The 20,924-nt window shown below is 39.3% G+C and overlaps 2 protein-coding genes across 8 annotated transcripts in view; one reads left to right on the top strand and one right to left on the bottom strand.

Annotated features, from left to right (window-relative positions):
* Positions 1-692: 692 nt before the first annotated feature.
* TRAPPC2 (trafficking protein particle complex subunit 2) lies at positions 693-8,543 on the bottom strand. The gene is made up of 5 exons (XM_051631047.1): positions 8,488-8,543; positions 7,662-7,768; positions 5,567-5,709; positions 2,818-2,905; positions 693-2,137 (listed from the first exon to the last, which is right to left on the bottom strand). The coding sequence occupies exons 2-5, from the start codon at positions 7,752-7,754 to the stop codon at positions 2,039-2,041; spliced, it is 423 nt and encodes a 140-aa protein (XP_051487007.1). The 5' UTR covers positions 7,755-7,768; positions 8,488-8,543; the 3' UTR covers positions 693-2,038.
* Positions 8,544-8,562: 19 nt separating this feature from the next.
* The window catches only part of OFD1 (OFD1 centriole and centriolar satellite protein), a 33,348-nt gene continuing 20,986 nt past the window's right edge, over positions 8,563-20,924 (top strand). Inside the window, exons 1-9 of one of the 7 annotated variants that reach the window (XM_051630803.1) lie at positions 8,563-8,673; positions 8,830-8,931; positions 11,624-11,824; positions 12,653-12,721; positions 12,806-12,833; positions 13,584-13,691; positions 14,373-14,509; positions 17,844-18,017; positions 20,003-20,109. In XM_051630803.1, coding sequence (XP_051486763.1) covers positions 8,836-8,931; positions 11,624-11,824; positions 12,653-12,721; positions 12,806-12,833; positions 13,584-13,691; positions 14,373-14,509; positions 17,844-18,017; positions 20,003-20,109 — 920 coding nt within the window. In that variant the 5' untranslated portion in view covers positions 8,563-8,673; positions 8,830-8,835. The other 6 variants (XM_051630797.1, XM_051630830.1, XM_051630841.1 and 3 more) reach the window with 6 other exon arrangements.

The following is a 20,924-nucleotide window of genomic DNA, read 5'->3' as shown; positions in this document are numbered from 1 at the left end:
TTAGTGAGTTGGCACATAATTCTCCATTGCCTGTGGCCAGTAGCAGTCTGTTTTCATAAAGCCTAGATGACCTATGGGACATGATTTCCCACTTACAACTCTTATATTCAGAAGAAGAGGGGAAAGTCATATGGGGGAAAACATAAGAACAAGTACCATTTGGCTAACCGCCTTCAGAGATCAGGCAAGAGAAAAAAATGCTTTCATTCTCTAGACCTTCCTACTGTGTGCTGGCAGAAAAGTACACAATTATAAAAAACCCCGAGTTTCTAAAAGTGGAAACTTAGCACTCATTTTTTGTCTTTGCCAAAACTTTTCATACTGCCATGTGTATGATTATTTAACGTATTCGGTGAATCTTGGCTGTTAGCATTTTTCCAACCATAGTGCTACTGGAAGGAGGCAGAAAACAGCGTAAGGGTTCCAATGCAATGACTCCTTCTCATATGAATGTTTTACCTCAAACGTGTTTCTGTTGCTTTCATGTATAAACTAAAACAACCCAAAAACCGTAGGGGATTTACATACAATTACATGACATCATCAAAATGCTGAACAATGCAGTTTTTATTAATAACTACTGCAAAGACAAGTATTCCCATCTAAATGTGCCACCCTACCAATAAAGGTAACCTTACTGTGATCATCTAGTTTCCTTCTAAATCATTTCAAGTATACTCAACAGGCATCCATACTGCATCATTCCACAGTTTATTTAAGGTAAATATTGCAGCCTTTATAATTGTGTTTTTTTTCTCATGGAATATTTTACAGTGATAGTTTAGCAGTAAATAAATTACAAAGAAATAGTGACTGTCAATACATTTAGAGCACATACACACGTGGTCCCTTGAATTATACAGACTATGCAAAATGTACTTCCTAGAACAGCATGTCGCTTCCTCTGGAAATTACTTTTCAGATTTTAAAAATTTTTTTTCCAAGAGGATAGCTTATACAGCTTTGCTGCAAAAGGAAACAAACTACTTAAGGATTGTGAAACCAACCAAAATATTAGGTACATGTATGCCAAACGACCCATTTAAAAACTATTTTGGAATGATGATAAGTTTTGCAAAAGGGTCCCTAACCACATTTTACAATGGAATAGTAGCCAGCCAGGCCAAATAATACTTTTCTGAAACCTCAACAAACAGTTTTGTGGTTCAAAGTTCCAAGTCTAAATATATTTTCACAAAATTTCAGCACTTGCAGAGATAATGAAAAGAAGTGGGTTTACATGTGTCACTTTCGTTTTTTTTCCATGTGTTCGAATTAAATTAGAATTAATTAAATTAGAATTAAAGTCAGGGTAGACACAGCTGTTCTGGTTTACTTTGTTAATTCACCTTGTTAATGCAACACTGCAGGTAAACATGTATTGCACTAAACATCTGGTGAATGTGCAGTTTTAAGCTTTAAGTTTTTTTCTCAAAACTTCCTGAAACACTGAAGACAAAGCTTTGCTGATATATCCTCATTTCTTTTTATTTAGCACTTCATCATTCATACATTGCATATTACAATATAAATATAGATCTGGTTTAATACCACAAAGAGTATAGTTAAGTCTGGTTATTCTGCAGAGCAAGTTCTCTATTGAAGAGCTGTAAGTAGAAAGGTTTATAACACAACCACTTAGGCCAAACAGTCAAGAATTCCCTTTTGACCACATTAAATCGCATGCCTGAAGATGTCTTTTGAGTTAAGGTCCAGTTTCCTCCCACCCTGTAGAAGAGGCTTACATTTTGCATAGGTGTTGACACGTCTCAGTTTGTATCTATTCAGCCCCTGACATTTTCAAACTTGGTTTTCGTAACACATGAAAAGAAACTTATTAAGATAGGCATTTTAACCAGAGAAGTTTGGCTGTTCTTACCTGTACCAGAAAAACACAAAACCCAAAAACCTCCTTTAGCATCCAATTTGTCGATCTTAACAAAGATGAGTATCAAACATGCAGAGAACTACCCAGGAGAACTATAGTACAAATAATCAGGAAAGTTGGAAAAAGCACTCACTCGGGAAAGTTATTTATTCAGCTTAAAAGGTGTTTCTTCCCAAGGAACTGTACCTTCCTTTCAAAAGCACTGGATCGAATGGGAGAATTGAGTTCATAAAATGGATTCATTGCAAACTGAGGAAAGAAGAAAAACTCAATAAGCACAATGTCCAGTACTGGAAAATCTTACTTTACATGACAACTACTATTAGTTTTCAGCCTATTTTGTGCCACGTAAGAGCACGAAGGTCCTCAACAGTCACCTGCTTACAGGGCATTGCATTCTCCTCATCTATGTGCACAGCCATCCCTCAGTACCAGCTCCTCAGAACAAACCCATCATGATACTGGTGGATATTTCCATCATGGAAATTAGCATCACTTGAGTCCTTGCAGAAGGCTGAGATGACCATCTCCGAGGCAGTGTTTGCAATTGCCCTGTCCAGTCGAAGTACCACCAGGATGTGAGAAAAAGGGCTGCCTGTTCTGAGAGTGAAGCACCTTGACTGGGCTACTGCAGAACAGTCCTTTGCTTTCATTATCACCATTAATGACACAATACTGCCCCAAATCACTGACTAAAACGAAAATAAATTCTGAACCACCACTGTTTATAATAATTTCTAAAAATCTATTCTGTTCATGGAAAATACAGCCTCTACATCACACAGTATCAATGAATATGGACAGTGTGGGGTGCTTCTCCTTTTACACAGGCCCCCACAAGAAAACACACTCACACCAGCATGCCTGAGCACGTACAACAGAACACACTGAAAAGTACTGCAGTGAGACTGTAAGAAGAAGGATCTTACCTTTATATACAAGTCATACACATCATTAAAGAAGTTCTTAATTCCGTCTTCTTGCCTTACATCATGAAGCATTATAAATCTCATATGTAAAGCAATTAAGGAAAATTTAACTTTTATGAAAAAGAGAGACATTTAACATATCCTGAGATAAGCATTTACACCTAATTCTACATATACTTAAAATGCTTAGCTGTACATGAAATAGCAGTGGCTACAGGAGGAAGCATTAAAATAAGTACCTGGAGGTATTGGCAAGACCAGAACCCTGGACTTCCGCAGGGCCAACTTTGGCCTCCTCAATCAATTGTTAAGGGAAGTCCCATGGGACAGGGTGCTAGATGGTAAAGGGGTTCAAGATAGTTGGTCAACATTCAAGGACCACTTCTTGCAAGCTCAGGATCAGAGCATCCCAATGGGTATGAAATCAAGTAAGGGAGCTAGGAGACCAGCGTGGTTAAACAAGGAACTGCTGGGCAAACTCAAGTGGAAAAAAAGAATCTGTGGATCATGGAAGGAGGGGCTGGTCACTTGGGAGGAATATAGGACAGTTGTCAGAGGATATAGGGAGGCAATTAGGAAAGCTAAGGCCTCCTTGGAACTTAACCTTGCAAGTCAGGTCAAGGATAATAGAAAGGGCTTTTTCAAATACATAGCAAATAAAACTAACACTAGAGGCAACATAAGCCCACTGATGAATGAGGTGGGTGCCCTAGATACAGAGGATATAAAGAAGGCAGAGGTGCTGAATGCCTTCTTTGCCTCTGTCTTTACTCCTGCAGGCTTTCCCCAGGAGCCCCAGATCCCTATAGCCCCAGAAGAAGTCAGGATAAAGGAGGAGTTTGCCTTGGTAGATGAGGATTGGGTTAGGGTTCAGTTGAGCAATATGGACATCCATAAATCGATGGGTCCAGATGGACTGCATCCAAGGGTGCTGAGGGAGCTGGTGGAGGTCATTGCTAGGCCACTCTTCATCATCTTTGGTAAGTCGTGGGCAACAGGAGAGCTGCCTGAGGACTGGAGGATAGCAAAAGTCACTCCAGTCTACAAGAAGGGCAAGAAGGAGGATCCAGGTAAATATAGACCGGTCAGCCTCACCTCCATCCCTGGAAAGGTGATGGAACAACTTGTTCTTGGCACTATCTCTAGGCATATCAAGGGTGAGGGGGTCATTAAGAGCAGTCAACATGGTTTTACCAAGGGAAAGTCATGTTTGACCAACCTTATAGCCTTCTATGAGGAAATAACTAGGTGGATAGATGATGGTAGGGCAGTAGATGCATTTGACACTGTCTCCCACAGCATCCTTGTAGATAAGCTGAGGAAGTATGGGCTTGGTGATCAGGTAGTGAGGTGGATCATAAACTGGTTGAAGGGAAGAAGTCAGAGAGTTGTAGTCAATGGGACAGAATCTAGCTGGAGGTCTGTGACTAGTGGAGTCCCTCAGAGGTTGGTACTGGGGCCGGTGTTGTTCAACATATTCATCAACGACCTGGATGAGGGTACAGAACGTACCCTCAGCAAGTTTGCTGATGACACTGAACTGGGAGGAGTGGCTGACACACCGGAAGGCTGTGCTGCCATTCAGAGAGACTTAGACAGGCTGGAGAGTTGGGCAGGGAGAAACTTGATGAAATTCACCAAGGGCAAGTGTAGAGTTTTGCATCTGGGGAAGAACACCATCATATACCAGTACAGGTTAGGGGCTGACCTGCTGGAGAGCAGTGTAGGAGAAAGGGACCTGGGGGTCCTGGTGGACAGGAGGATGACCATGAGCCAGCAATGTGCCCTTGTGGCCAAGAAGGCCAATGGGGTGCATTAGAAAGGGTGTGGTTAGTAGGTCAAGAGAGGTTCTCCTCCCCCCCTATTCTGCCTTGGTGAGGCTGCATCTGGAATATTGTATCCAGTTTTGGGCCCCACAGTTGAAGAAGGACAGGGAACTGCTTGAAAGAGTCCAGCACAGAGCCACAAAGATGATGGAGTGGAACATCTCCCTAATGAGAAAAGGCTGAGGGAGCTGGGTCTCTTTAGCTTGGAGAAGAGGAGACTGAGGGGTGACCTCATCCATGTTTACAAATATGTAAAGGGTGAGTGTCAGGATGATGGAGCCAAGCTTTTTTCAGTGATGACCAGTGATAGGACAAGGGGCAATGGATGCAAACTGGAGCATAGGAGGTTCCATGTGAATATCAGGAAGAACCTCTTCACTGTGAGAGTGACAGAGCACTGGAACAGGCTGCCCAGAGAGGTTGTGGAGTGTCCTTCACTGGAGACATTCAAAACCCGCCTGGACGCGTTCCTGTGTGATGTACTAGGTGATCCTGCTCTGGCAGGGGGGTTGGACTAGATGATTTTTTGAGGTCCCTTCCAACCCCTAGGATTCTGTGATTCTGTGACTATCTATGCATAAGATTAAGCCTTGACACCACATTTTCAGGAGAATCATAGAAGGTTGCTCAGACCCTCTTAAGTTACTCCTCCCTCATTCCTTTTTCCTGTACTCCATTTGAGCTCCACACTTCAGTAGGCTATTCCAGATCCTCCCAAAGGAAAAATCCATCTTTCCAATCAGTCTTACTTTTCAACAACTGTATCTACCAACATACTTCACGCTGAAGTTGGTGGCTCTCTAGCAATAACAGTGGTGAATAGCCAGAGAAATCTGTTCCACACTAATTTCATCTGACTCGTCGCTTTCTGGCAAAAGGCTTTTCCTACCTAATACAAGGAAAGTGAAGAGGGAAGGATATGTCCAGCTGTGACAAAAGCAGAAACAAACCATTCATTAAACTTGTCCACAGTCTTCAGATACATATTGTTAGAAAGCCACATGTTCTCATCTACTAGGTCAAGAGCTGCATGGGCAATGAACTGGTTGAGATGGCGATGATCATCCTAATGAATTTCCAGAAGACAGAGGGTTAGTAATTCAGTGAAATACAAACAATAATTTGCCCAAGCTGCTAAACAACTAGTGCTCAAGTTATGTAAAGTTATATATACACCCTTCTTTTCTGCCACATACCTGCCATCCTGTAATAAAACGAAACTAGTATATTTTGTCATGATACTTGATTTCAAGGGAGAAAAAGGGTCATAATAAAAAAGCTGCACAAAAACAGTCTTGAGAGCCACAAAACTAATAAAGCCTGTATTTACAGCTCAGGAATTAATTCCATTGTAAATTATTTTGTTTATCAGTGGGTAATCTCCCACTGCAAACTTACTCCACAACAGCGGCCCTGATGAAAATACTTTCCTCTGTTTTCCAATCACCCGTTTTAATGAAATTTACAGAAATTTAGCAGAAATTGAACAATAAGTTACACTGCCTAAAAGTTGGGGAAAAGATATACTAGTAACATTAACACCTAGAGATTCTGGGTTTTTTCAGGTTATTTGCCTAGAAACATACAAATTTTTATTGCTTTGGAGTGTTTTCTTTTTCCTAGTGCAGAAAAACATCCTGCAACTGGTATGCTTGGAGATGTAAATTGCACCTCTTCTAATAACAAATACAAATGCCCGTAGCATGATCACAGTGTTTGACCCTAACATTACAAGAGTCATGTGGAGCAAGGGCCTTTGACTTTATATACTAACTAGAACACTGGAGGGCAGTTCCCAAGAAGAAACATGGGACTAAACCACACTCTGAGCTTTCTATGAGACTGGAAACATGAGTAGTCTTGCACTCTTTCTCAAAATACAGGGTTGCTATTAATGCCACTCTCACACCTCTCAGTGCATTATGTTCTTCCCCCAAATCAAGTTTGGCTCAGGGCATTAAAAGTTTTACAAGTTCCATTACACCACACTGAGGACGAGACTAAGGAGTGAAGCTTAAGGGGCAAAAGCTTATGCTGATTTACTATGTACATGATGCAAATAACATCAGCTATTTGCAACTAACATGCAGCTATGTATCTGCACTGAATTCACTCTTGAAGGGCACGTCTCAGAAACAGAAGCAATAGTTGTCAAAACATATCAACATCTGCTAGTTCTCCTTCAGTGCACAGTAAGTTTATATTCTGTCTTGGCAGAAAATTTTGTATTTCAACCTTAGTCAGACAAGAAGCTTAACCAAGCTAAGCTAATTCCACTAGCACAATGTAGAAAATATCTGACACAACCTCACACTAAGCCCAGTCTGACTAGTCTTATTTATGATTTTTTTCTGAGACACTCACAGATCCACACACTTTTATTCTAAAGTCTGCTTTTTCTTTTGATGTAATAGCACAACAGATAGATTTATTCATTAAGTAGTGTTTCTATTGGAAAAAGAATAAATTAAAAGTTGTCTTAAAATTCTTACATTTTAAACATAAGAAAGTCCTAAAAATCTCCATTCTCAAACCTGTAAGTTTAAAACCTTTTTTACTTAACAGCAAGCATGACTAATGAATGTTATTTAAAAACAAGATTTCTTTATAGTGTAAAAAATAAAGGCCTGACTAGAGCTTTCAAATTTATGTTCCTTACTTAGCCTTATTACTGCATACATATCCTTTAAAATAGAGCTACAGTAAATAGCAATAGACTATGAACAGTTATTACAAAAGCTTTACATACTATGATCCATATATTCTTCACCATACAGCAACAAAACTTTAACTAAACCATGTTTTAGGAAGAACTGGTACGATGTGGCAAAGAATTAGTCAAGAGACTCAAGAACTCCAGAGTTCTACTCACAAAATTTCTGTTAAAAAGAAAGCACAGTGGATGCTCATAACACTTTTAACAACATGCTGGTTATACTTCTAATACACTGTAAAATTACCAAAGAAAAATGTACCATAATTACATCATAGGAGTATCACTGGAGAAAAAAAACACACCTTGGACTCTACTTTTCCAGGAGGCAGAAATTCCATTTCAAATATGGGATTATCATGATGACCAACTATCACGAAGTAGAAACTTCCAGACATGCTTCAATATGTTCCTTATTAAAAAAAAAAAAAAAGGCACACTTTACCAACAAGCCTATATACACACCCTTAATCCATGTGAAAGCACTCCTAAAAATCAGCCAGCATGTTTCCTGCTTAAATTTACCATAAGCTAAAGAGAGATAAATGCTTTCTTAGGTAAGCATGTTTATACTCTAATGGGAGAAAATTTCCATAGAAAGGAGAACACCTCCCGGAAGTGAACCTAGTTACTATTACCTAAACATACCTACTCTACAACTGACTGATGATTTAAGTGATTCACTGACAACCATCCCAGTGACCTGGAGAGCAACGACCCCGTGAAATAACGTGATATGCCCGTCTCTGAAGAATCCCCTCATCTGCTTCTCCAAGGGGGTCCTACAGACGAGCACGAAGACAGGGAAGGGTGGCAGACGGCGGGCACCGCCCTCCCTCGCACACCGCAGGTGCGGACAACTCCGTTCCCGGGAACTTCGGCTACCCGGGGCGGGGGGGAGGTGAACCCCTCCCTCCCCGCCGCACCCTGAGGCCCGCCCGGGCTGCCGGCGGCTCCCCTGCGCACGGCCGGGGCTGCAGGCTCCAGGAAAAGGCCTGGGCGCCGCGGGGGCTGCCCGCGGAACAGCCAGGGAAAGGAAGGGAAGAAGGAAGGAGAGAGGGGAGGCGGGAAGGAGGGAAGGGAGGCGGGAAGGGAGAAGGGGGGGATCCGTCCCGCAGGGCCCGCGCCTACCCTGCGACGCCGCCGCTCCAACGGCTCCCAACGGCCGCCGGAAGCGCTCCCCGGCATCCGGCGCTCGCGTGACGCCTCCGAGACCGCCGCGGCGGCTGCTCCGCGCCCGGGGCCTGGCGGGGAAGGAAGGCGGGGAAGGAAGGCGGGACGCGGCGGCCGCGCTGCTCGGCACCAGCCCGGGGAGAGGTGCGGGCCGCAGCCGGGCCCTGCCGCCCTCCCGCGCCGTGGGTAGGGGAGGCTGCCCCAGCCAGGCCTGCGCCAGGGGGAGGCCAGGGCGTCTCTCCCGGCCGGGGACCGACTCGGGAGTCAATCATGTCTTGTTTGTTGTGTTTGGTGTTGTAGGGCAGAATGGATTCGGTTGAGAGGGAGACGCTGTCCCAAGATGAACTCCGGAAAAGGCTCTATCAGACTTTTAAAAGCCGAGGTGTACTGGACACCCTGAAGGTGTGCTTTGCTTTGGCCTGTGGTTCGGGGTGCTGCTTGACGTGGGAAGCGGTGTCACGCCGAGTGGATGTGCTTCCCACTCTTCTCAAGTGTGTTGCTTTTGCCACAGCCTGATCCGTATTCGGTGCTTTCTTTTGCCAGATAGAAGATTCTACCTAAACAAAAATGCTTTTTTATTGTGGAGTAGTCTCAGGCTTTTCCAGGAAGGTTAAAGGCCTTTATCGGTTCTTTAAAAATTTGTATGCTTGAGGAAAAAAGTCAGGTAGCGAAGAGAGGAAGCCTCAGTACAGAGGACTGGAAAAGATCTCTTAGCTCACAAAGTCTGTTGATTACCTACTATAAGTAAGCATACTATGTGAATTATCCTAAAATATTCCAGTTCTGTTTTAAAACTGTTTGAGCTGTTTTCTCCCTGTTTGCTCACTCAGGAGGATGTCTTAGAATATGGTTGTGTTCAGGAGTGAAGCTTTGTTCTGATTTGTAGCCTGCATTTCTTTGTGGTTGCTCTGGTGTTCTTTTCTTGTGCAGAAAGTATCCTTCAGTGGAAGTAGCTCTTACTCCTCTTGATGATTTATAGGCAGCAATCATACCTTTTCTTCAGCATTCCTGTGTGACCTACTCCAGGTGACCCTGCTCTGATGGGGAGGCTGGACTAGATGATCTTTCAAGGTCCCTTCCAACCCCTAACATCTGTGATTTTGTTCTACAGTGCTGAACAAGTGTAGGTGAAGTATTCTCATTGGTGGTTATCCCGGTAGCCCTTACACACGTTGCCATTTTCTCCCCCTTTTTAAAGGAAGAAGAAGATCATGACTGTTGTGAGCTTTTCAGTCAAAGTTTGGAATGGTATTAAGTCTTCCCTGTTTTTGTGGGAAAGTGTGGAAGGCTGCATATATCTCTTTTTGAGGCATGTTACACCTGTGGTGCTAGTCATTGATTGACACATCTGCATCTTGCTTTTTCCAAACAATAAATTCCTTGTGTTATAGCAGAAATTTGTGTCAGGTCTTAAATGCTGAAATGTTGTATTTCATCCAGTTTCAGTTTTGCTAGTCTTTAAACATAATCTGATTGTATTTTTTATGATGCCTTGATCTTTCTGTACTTAAATACACATTTTTATCTCACTGGCCATTTAAAAAATACTTTTATGTCAAATCCATTAACATGAAAAAACAAAAAAAATAATTAAGATTGATATTTTAGGAATATAATTGATAATCGTATGGCCAGGAATCCCCTGTTCAGGACAACTTGTTTCTCCCTCAGTGGTTTCCATATCAAGCCTGCAATGCTGGAACTGTTTCTTTTCTTGTTTGACTTAACTGATTGTCAGGTGGCATGCTATTTAAGTATGTTTTCCTGCTTAATTTTCCTTGTCAATCCAGACATTCATTTTCCTGTCTAATCTAGAAGATTATACATCGTATGTTAGATTCTGTAGCTTTTCTGAGCTGAAGAATGAATACAGTTTGGTTTCTTATGTATTTCGTATGGATTCTTATGGATTACATCTTCTAATGAGAGTACTCCCAGCTTTCTCCTGCTTTTATCTGATAGCCTTTGCTGGCAAGAGGCAGAGATACAGGTACTCTGAATGGCCAACATATGGAAAACAATGTCTTCCTTCTTCTCCCGTAGTAGGGGCAGAGATGGAGCCCTGTGGTTTCCATTTGCACTTTGTCACAACATGTATAAGAAATTGCTGGTCTCGGTTGTTCTGAGACAATGTCATCTCTGTCAAAGTTGGTTGAAACTGGGCAAGTTCAGAAATCAGTAAGGAAAACAATTTTTTTCTTCTGTTGTCTTCAGGTCTCTATTGTAAGCCTAATTTCTGTTGGAAGCTGTGCTAAAGTACCCGGCTAGTCTGATGATCTAGCTTTTTTAAGTTTGGTCAGTATTTCATCCTATTTTTGGTACTTCTTTCATCAAATTTGTCACTGTTGCATACCTGCTGTTTAAAGCTTAAAACATTATTTCTGTCATGATCTTTTAATATGCTATAAACAATTTGTATAATAATATAAAGAAAATTATTATTTTTTTCTTTTCCAGGAGGAAGATATTCTAATTTTAGGTTACTTTTTGTCTTCATTGTAACTCACAGAATGCAAATAAATAATAAACATAGCAATTTAATTATTATTAGTGCCTGTAGGCTTTTTTGATTAGTACTCTTTTGCTTCCCTGCAAAATAATGTATATTAAAGACATTGAATTTCCTGTTTATTTTCCTGTCTGTGTTTGTGATGGCAGCAGCAGCAGCTTGTTGATACGAGACTCAGAAGAGAAATAGAGAGTTTTTTCCAAGTACACCTGATATTGAGGCTATATCAAGCAGGCTTTATTTAAGCCAGAGGGAAGTAGAACAGGAAAGCAGTGATGAAAAAATGAAGCTAGGGGTACTAGACTGGAGCTTACATGAGTTCTTGACTAAAAGCAAAGCTGCTTTTTTAGTCCAACATTTGATACATATTGAGGGGAAGTCAAAGGTCACTGTGGCCATTGTTAGAGCATTTTGAAGAAAGGCATGGTGTCTCAAGTACACTTCTAAATTTTGCCAAAGTTAGTCTGCCTGTTTTTGTTATGTCGGTTGCAATATAACATGTACAAGTAAAATGAGTGAATTTTGAACAATAAAAACTAATCAAATAACATGTAAACTGAGAATATAATGTCTTTTCTGTATCAGACACAGCTCCGAAAACAGCTAATCCAAGACCTAATGCACCCAATTTTGAGAGGAGAGCTTCAGCCACAGGCTGTTCCAAGTGATGAAAGTTCACTTTTGACCACAGCTTCCAACAGTTTGGTGGCAGATCATCTACAGAGATGTGGCTATGAGTATTCACTTTCTGTTTTCTTTCCAGAAAGTGGATTAGAGAAGAAGAAGGTAAGTTTAGTAAATTGCTGCTTTTAAGACTTCTAGGAACTTTACCTTTTGGGGGTTGTTGTATTCCAACAGAATTGAAAAAAAAACCCTTTTGTGATAGTGAAAAAACTCCCCAGGTGCAGCTACTGATTGTCTCCATAGAAGATTTCATTATTCAGGGGCATTTAAATTAATATTTTTAATTGGCAATAAGCTAAGGATGCTGTTCTGGAAAGGCAAGCCTCTTTACCTCACACTTGCTTCCCCCACAGTTGTAGTTGGGTATGACTCTTTCTGACACTGTGGCAAAGCACTTGGGAAGCTGATTCTGATTGAAGCTGGCCTCTTGTTTGGCCCTGAAAGTTCCTGGTCACTTTAAGCTGTTCTAACTACACGCTGTGGCTGAAAAGGGAAGTCCTTGCCCTCTCTTTGTTTCTCCTCTGAGTATGCGATAGGGTGAAGTTGTTCCTAACTGAAAATTAATTTTTTGACCCGGTGAGTAGTTAGCTGTAATTTGGGTTAGTGAGCTTGTCTGATTTATATGATAAATTAGGGGGCAAGGAAAGTAGCAAGAGCATGTGTCCAGGGTGGGTAGGAAACAAAACTCTGTCTTATCACAGCTTCAGCTGATGATGAAACTACATGCTGGCTGCTGTATGTCTTAGGTAGTGGAGATAAGTAAATGTAGCAGTAGAATAGCAGGCCTCTGAGAATGGTTTTACAAGGCAATAAATACATCTTTCTTGAATGGAAAACATTCTACAACTGTAAAATAGTGCCTACTACATCTTTGAAATTATTTTAAATCAGTTAACCTTGTCTAGCTTAACTTTTTTTTTTCCCCCAAAGCTGTGGGCTATACAAGATCTTCTTCATTTGATGAGGATCAGTCCAAAATCCCGTCTTTACAAATCACTGGTAAATTTATTTTGATTTTGAAGTTAAGTTCAAATTATGGTTGTGGTGAAACAGACCGGCTAAAGTATCTTTTATTTCTTACAGACTTCGGGAACTCGGAAGGAAAATAAAGGTACAAGATGCTTATACATGATACAGACAAGGATAATTGTGTCAGCTTAGTTTTTATTAAGATGCAAGCAGTAGAAATTAAAATTTCTAGTATTTGTTGGTATGGAATAATAGAGATTCGGTAAGATTTTGAAAGTTGCAGTACATCAGGATGATAAATACATTTCAGGATTATCCAGCACCTCTTCGTGGTCTGGATTAAGTGTTAACATTGACCTACAAAATAAATTACTTGAATATTAGAAATACAAAAAAAAATTGTAATCTGATATTAAATGTAATGCTCTTTGGAAACTTTTCAAGATAACTTTGGCAAGCCCAGGTTTTGGTCTGTGTTTATAACTGACTGTATTAGCTTGCATAATATACTTTAAAAACTAGTTAAACTGACTTTTGATTGTTTTATATAACAAATAATTCTTATGTCTGCATGATGAAACCTAGCGATACTGTATAACCTGAAGTAGCTTGATCTTCAGAAACCCCTGTTGCTTAATGACCTTGTATTTAGGAGTAATAATCTGTCATCTCAAAAGACGTAAGTCAAAGAGACAAAGATAAATGAATGAAAGGAACAGAGATAATAAAATAATAAAAGTCTTAATAGTTTACTAGTATCAATTTTTGCTTAAATACTTAGTTCTTTCCATAAATTGAATACGTTTTCTTTTACAGTGATAGTGTTAATTTCTTTACAGGCTCAAGAATTTGGTATGCAAACGGGGCTAACTAATATATTGGATCTTGATAGGTTTTCTTATGCAGATTTTAATCGGACTTACAGAGCATCATTTAAGTAAGGAAACTCAGGACACAGAAACTCAGACAACCTCAGTGCCTCCTTTCAGACAATCTCTTGGTAAGTTCTATCTCAGCAAACAAGTCTCCCCACGTATTTTCATATTGGTAAATGATGTGGATTTCTAAATGGTATGAATGGTATCAATTTGTCACTTAGATGCAGCCTAAAGTAATGAAACTTAAAGGTTATACCTATCACTAGTACATAGGTTTTCTAGCCTTTCTTAAAATAAGGCAAAGGTCCTGTTATGGTTTAATTTTTTGAATTAATCAGTCAGATATTTTCTGAGGCATATAACTAAGAGCAAGAACGTCTTAGATGGACTGTAAATATTATGTGCTGAGATGTGTTCTGAAAAACTGAACTGTAAATGCCTGCTTTGCTTTTCTTTCTATGCTAGCCTTTCAGTGAGATTAACAATGCAAAAAACGCAAAAAAGTTGCGTGCAAAAGAAAATTCTTATCATGATCAAGAGGGTGAATGACTATTTAATGCTACAAATATTGCCTAAACAGCTAAGTGTCTCCTCCTAGGTATACGTTGTGTGGCATAAAGCTGATAAATGGCAATTTCTGTGCTCCCTCTGCTTTTATACCACAGAGGTCTTTCTATGACAGTGCTACTTAGGTAAACTGAGGAACTTCCTATAGAGGCAGGTTCCTGCAGGAACTTTGGTAGGCTAACTGTGATGACTGTTTGACTGTTTTAAATTATGATGGCTGTGTTGCTCTTTTATAGCTGAGAAGCTTCAGCTGATTGAAGAACAGTTTGCAGACTCTTATCCCCAGCATCAGAAATACGAATCTTTAGAAGTAAAACTTCATGAATATAGAAAAGAAATAGAGAAGCAGCTTCAAGCAGAAATGTGTCAAAAGGTATAACTTTGGTCATTGAATTTGAGAGACATGTTTCTTAATTTTGACCTTGCACATTACAAACTTTTAATACTTAAGGTGAATTGAAAGAAAAGATCCAATAGTGAGTTACAACAAACATAGAAGGCTAAGTTAATCCACTATCAATTGTTAATTTGATTATATAGCACGTATATGTTTTCCATTCCCCTTTTTTCTTTAAAGTGTACAGAATGTTAAGCTTTTTATTCTAGTGTTATTTTGTAACACGGGTTTTTCTTATTTTGATTGTGTTCATATGGTAACTTTTATTTGCTCTTTGATTATATTGTTTTATGGAAAATTCTATTCTACTTAGTCATACTCTTGATTTTCCTTCCAAGTTAAGATTTTGAAGCTTGTATTTCAATATAATGCATAGCAACTGAGATGTGAATTGCTGCTGTGTTGCTTGGTAGATAGTTGAATTAATTTGTAATACCTATTCCAAAGTATTGCACAGAAACACTAAAATAATAACAGACAATATTATTAAGTATTTCTGGGTTTTTTCCTTCTTATAATTGAAGGCAGCTCTTTTAGAGAACTTTTCATTTTGGGAATAAAACCAGAAATTTTTTTTGTCACATAATCCATCAATAATCCTTCTATCTGAAAAATGGAGCAGAAAGAAGATACTGCAGTTCATTTGAATAAGTTGTGTTTTTTCCATAAATTTCTGTCAAGATCAATAGTTTATTGGGATAGAAAAATGATAATCTGATGATTAGTTAGGATTTTTAGACACATGTTTAAAGGCAGTCATAGAATCACAGAATGGTTAAGGTTGGAAGGGACCTTAAAGATCATCTAGATCCAACCCACTTGCACGAGCAGGGACACTTCCCACTAGATCAGGTTGCTCAGAGCCCTATTCAACCTGGCCTTGAACACATTGCCAGGGATGGGGCATCAACACCCTCCCTGGGCAACCTATTCTAGCACCTTACTACCATCGTGGTGAAGAATTTCTTCCTGATGTCTAACCTAATTCTACCCTCTTTCAGTTTAAAGCTGTTAACCTCTTGTCCTATCACTGCCCTCTCTGATGAAAAGCCCCTCCCCAGCTTTCCTGTAGCCCCTTCAGGTACTGAAAGGCAACTATAAGGTCTCCTCAGAACCTTCACTTCTCTAGGCTGAACAGCCCCAACTCCCTCAGCCTGTCTTCATAGCAGAGGTGCTCCAGCCCTTTGATCATCTTGGTAGGTTCACTTCTCTGGACCCTCTCCAACAGGTCTATATCTTTCTTGTGCTGAAGGCTCCAGAGCTGTATCTAGTCCTTCTCCTCAGGACTGCTCTCTGGCCATACTTCCCCCAGCCTGTATTTGTGCCTGGGGTTGTGCCAACCCAGGTGCAGGACCTTGCACTTGGCCTTGTTGGCATTGGCCCACCTCTCCAGCCTGTCATGGTCCCTCTGGATGGCATCCCTCCTTCTAGAGTGTTAGCCACATCACATAGCTTGGTATCATCAGCAAACTTGCTCTGGATACACTCAGTCCTACTGTCCATGTCTCCAACAAAGATATTAAACAGCACTGGTCCCAGTACTGACCCCTGAGGAACACCACTCCTTACTTGGCTCCACTTCAGCGCTGAACCATTGACCACAATTCTCTAGGTGCAGCCATCCAGCCAATCTCTTATCCACAGACCATCATGACCTCAAATATGATGGACAGAGGCTTAGCAGCTGCATCCGCCTGCTCCCTGAGGACTCATGGATGGACCCCATCAGGTTCTGTAGACATGTGCACCTTCAGGTTCTTTAGATGGTCACAAACCTGTTCTTCTCCTACAGTGGGAGAACAGTGGGTGCTTCGTTCTCCCAGTCCCTGCTTTCACCTTCTGTGGTCTTTGCAATGAGGCTCGAACACTTGCCAGAGAAGACTGGTACAAAGAAGTCACAGGGAACCTCAGCCTTCTCAATATCCTGAGTAGCTAGGTCTCCTGTTTCCTTCAGGGGAGAGCCTACATTTTCCTTGGTTGTCCTTTTATCCCCAACTTACTTACAGAAGCTTTTCTTTTCTTTACATCCATGGCAAGATTTAATTCAGTCATATGCATATAAACTGGGGAATCAAATTAGTCATATTTATTCAGCTAGACAAGTAGAAGAACAGAGAGTTAAAACTGACAATGTCTTTTACCTTCATTTTTCATTTAGACTTTATTCCCCAACAGGCATTGTCATTTTAGTATGTAAAAAACATTAATTCTTGTGTTTTTAGGTTTGTCTCAGTTTCAGCAAAGCAATTGTAACAAAGGAGATTTGAATCTTAACCAGATAGAAATAACTTCTAAATTCAATTAACTTTACACGGATTCCTTAGTAATGTGACATGAATTACTGTAAGACATTGCTAATCCAATTTATTGATGTTCAAGTGATGCTGAGTGTCTCACCATTTCTTTTAGTTTTTCACAAAATTTATGCCCACAGACCTGAATTCCTTGATCAAACATTCCTGCTGTGCCTTTCCCCCCTCTTAAACCTCCTTGCTTTCTCCAGTCTCACAGTTTTTCTATCATTCTGTTTTTATTCTTTTGTTCATGTTTTCCTCACTTGTATGCTTGCTTTCCATTTCCTCCCAATTTTTTACTCCAGTTCTTTATAACTCTGTTTGTCCTTGCAGATATTGCACTTCACACATTGTATGTAGAGATGTTCCCCTATGGTTCTTCTGTACAGTTGCAAGATGCACACTTTCCTGTTTGTATGAATTTACATGTTGGTTTTGTTGTGTGTTGGTTTTTTTCAGTTGTGCTAAAATGTCGGTGATTCAGGACTTCAGTTTCTGTAACCCTCTTTAGTGGAGTTGCATGTTCTGCATTTTTTACATATCCTTTACTTTTTTTGTGTCCGGATAAATTCCTCTTGTTCCTGAGCAATTCAGGGCATGTCTGCTTCTTCCACTTCTTCCATCACCTAACCAGACAAAAGAAGTTCTTTGAGAAAGAGACAAGAATAGAGACTGTCTCAGAGTAGGAATAAAAGAGTGTGGCCATTCCTTAATTACAAGCAGACTATCACTCCTGCAGTGTCTTTGTCTTCATAGGTTTCTGTTTGGCTCGTGCCTGAAGCTATTAGTTCTGTGTAAGATTTGCTTTGGGTTGCGAAATAGATGTATGGAAACTATGTGAGACATGCAAATGCCACAAGCTGCTGAGATGCTTTTATCCCAGTAATTTAATTTCCTCAAGCTATCAGATATTTCCTAACAGTTTCTAAGTTAAATTTAAATTGTCTGACAAGGGATTGGCTTTATTGATTTGAAGATAGCCCTACTTAACCCTCTCTTTTTCCTTTATGTAAAAGCTGGAACATTTTAAAGAAGTTGAAATAGCAAAGATTAAAATGGAGGAGAAAGCGCAGACCCAGAAAGAAATCTCTGAGCTGCGTCATGAGTTAGAGAGGACACATCAAGCAAAGTCTGAAGCCTTGATTTCTCGTGAAAAGAATGCTATTGAGAGGCTTCAAAAGCAACAAGAGGTAAAGTTCCAAAGATTTTTTTCTTAATCTAATAAAAAATTATTCCATAAGTTGATGAAACTTTTCTCACTGGGAGACTGACCTTCAGATTTTACTTGGCTTATTAATGTAAACTTTGAATTTACTTTTGTGCTCATGAATAGGGGAACACATTTAAGCAACCACAAGAATGACTATGAGTAAATATTTAAGTAGAGCTGTCTGGAAGAGGAATTGTTCTGTAAGCTACGATAAAAGAACCTAAATATAGTGAATACTTTTTAATCTTTTTTAATAACTTTGCTGAATTCAGATCACTGAGAGTTTTTCAACAGAAAGTGGATATGACTTTTCTCTTTCCAGAGTGAAACTTTTAGTTATAGTATAAATTATTTCAATTGCTAAGAAGGACTCTAAACTGAATAGAATATAAAGTCTGTATGGTATAGATATACCATTTCTGTATGTTTTTATATGTTGAATAATATTAATAGCCACTGTCTTTATGATAAGCTAACATCTTCATTTCTTTGAATACTTTTTTTACTTCTTTGGTCTGTTAACTCTTGGTATTTTGCCGAACTAGTAACAGCTACTGCATCACACAGTAATTTCTGTATAGTTCTAAATTGCTTCTCTCAGTCTCTACTACCTTTCAGTTTTTGGAAGAATAGTTTGCTTGCTGTTTTGTTGGCTCTTTGCCTACCCACCCCCTCTGCTGTCTGCAGTAGATCTTTCTCTCCAGATAATTTAGTCATCCACAAATGCTATCCACCTTTCTGCTTTGGTGTGGTGGTTGCTGGTTTGTTGTTTTTGTTTTGTTTTGTTTTGTTTGTTTGGTGTGGTGGTGGAGTCTTTTGTTTTGTTGTTTTTTTTTTTATTCCCCTAGACACTACATAATGTTGATTAACAAAGCAATCTTACAGGTCTCTTACTATTTACCTCCTTCCAATCTGAAAGTTAACATTTTATAACTACTCTATGAAATTATTTAATTGTTACATCCTTAGAAGCTTACAAGAGAACTGTCTATTTTATGCTACCAGTTTTATTTTGTGGGCAGGAAATTTATTCAGTAATATAAGAAAAAAAAAAAGACTGATGAAATCAGCATATCAGTCATGCACTGTGTATGGGTATTTGGTTGCTCATGTCAGCTTCTGCACCCACTGAAAAGTATATGCTTCATTTACCAGCAGCTCTACTGAATTGAAATATATTTGTATTAAAGTTAGAAGGTCATTTAACCCTTTACTAAGATAATTTTATGCCCAGGAAATACGGCTGGACAAACTGCTCTGTTTTTTGCACCAGGAACAGCAGTTAAGTCTTTCAGCACTGTCAACTGCATGTGGCTTGTAAACTTGATATGCACACCCATAGGGCAATATTAATATTTTTTTTCTTCTTAGGCACTTACTATTTCTTTGGAGACAAGTAATGCCTTGTGTGCTTAAGAACAAGAAAAGCCCTTTTGTATTAGTAAGAAGATATGTGACTTTTGTTATGAGCATGTTCATCAGTCGGAGGATTCCTTTTACAGTTTCTTTGATTTCTAGAAGTTAAATTGCAAAAACTGAAGGACTGATGGCTGGCTCATTTTCAGTTTAAAATCATGTTTTTTCAGGAGCTTTTGGCATTTGGTTTTTCAATTTTGTTTTTATTAAGAACCTGTGAAACTATTATCTGTTTGAATATGTTTATTCTGTAACTTTTAGAAAACAGTTTTTCCTTTTATGAAAGTTTTAATCAGTGCCATTTCTTGAAAGAAGAGTGTTTACAGGTAGCCAGTAGTGACACCATCTAAAACATTTTTACTCAGAGTAAAAGGAAAAAGGGAATAAATAAATCTATCTCTGGATATTACTTTAAATGGTTACTATGTAAATAATAGTTATTGGAGTAACACCAACTACTGAAACAGATCCTTGAAACTTTGAACGTGTTAAATAGTAGATACTGTATAAAGTGTGAAATAAAACTAGAGGTAATGTTTTGTGATTCAGATAGAGGCAAAGGAAGTATACGCTCAGAGACAAAGTCTACTGAAAGATATTGAAGTCATAAGGACCAGAGAGGTGGAACTGAAGCAAAGAATTGAGGCATTTGAAGTGTAAGTTGCTGAAAGGCATGTAGAATGCTAAATGCTGTTGTCCTTTTTCTGGAAAGCATGTTTCAAGTTGTTACTGCTTCTATGATGTTGAAATAGATTATATATCACACAAGTCATATTTTGCATTTCAAGCAGTATTGTATACTGTCACTGTTAGCAGGCTTTTTTTGTATTGTTCTCATCCAACCAAAACTGTGCAGCATCATTTTGGAGACAAGCAACCAGATATTTGCTCTGAAATGCTTAAAAAAAACAAACCCAAAAACCCCAACAACAAAACAACACCATATGTAATCCTAACACTCATAAAACATGTACATGCTGTTTTACTTCTTTAGTCCTGGTTTGTTTTTTAGTTTTTGTTTTGTTTTGTTTGTTTTTTAACTAGTCCTTATCAATGTACGTTTTCTTTATTTAAATAAAAAAAACCAACTACATCACATTTGGCCAGGTTCTTAATACTGCTTAATGTCACTGCTTTGACACCTGCATTTTATAGTAGAATGAAGATCCGACTAACAAAAACGTGTTGGGTTTTGTTTTTTTTAACTAGCCAGCAGAGGGTGCTGATAGAATAGCATGTTCAGCGCTGTCTCCTCTGGAGCCTTTCTGGTGTGGGAAAATGAGCTAAGGTTAGACGGGATAGTTGGTTGGTACTGGATTTTGTATAGGGCAATTTAGTTTGTGTCACATCTCCTTGTTCTTAATGAATGACAATGACAGATCTTGATAATAATTTTAAATTGCTACCATGTTCCAAACAAGCATATTCCCCTTTGGTGTCTCTAAATGTTATTTAAAAAAAAAACAAACAC

The sequence above is a fragment of the Apus apus genome, chromosome 1 (genome assembly GCF_020740795.1).
Source record: "Apus apus isolate bApuApu2 chromosome 1, bApuApu2.pri.cur, whole genome shotgun sequence".
NCBI classification, from domain to species: Eukaryota; Metazoa; Chordata; class Aves; order Apodiformes; family Apodidae; genus Apus; species Apus apus.
This window is presented reverse-complemented; position numbering and strand designations above follow the sequence as displayed.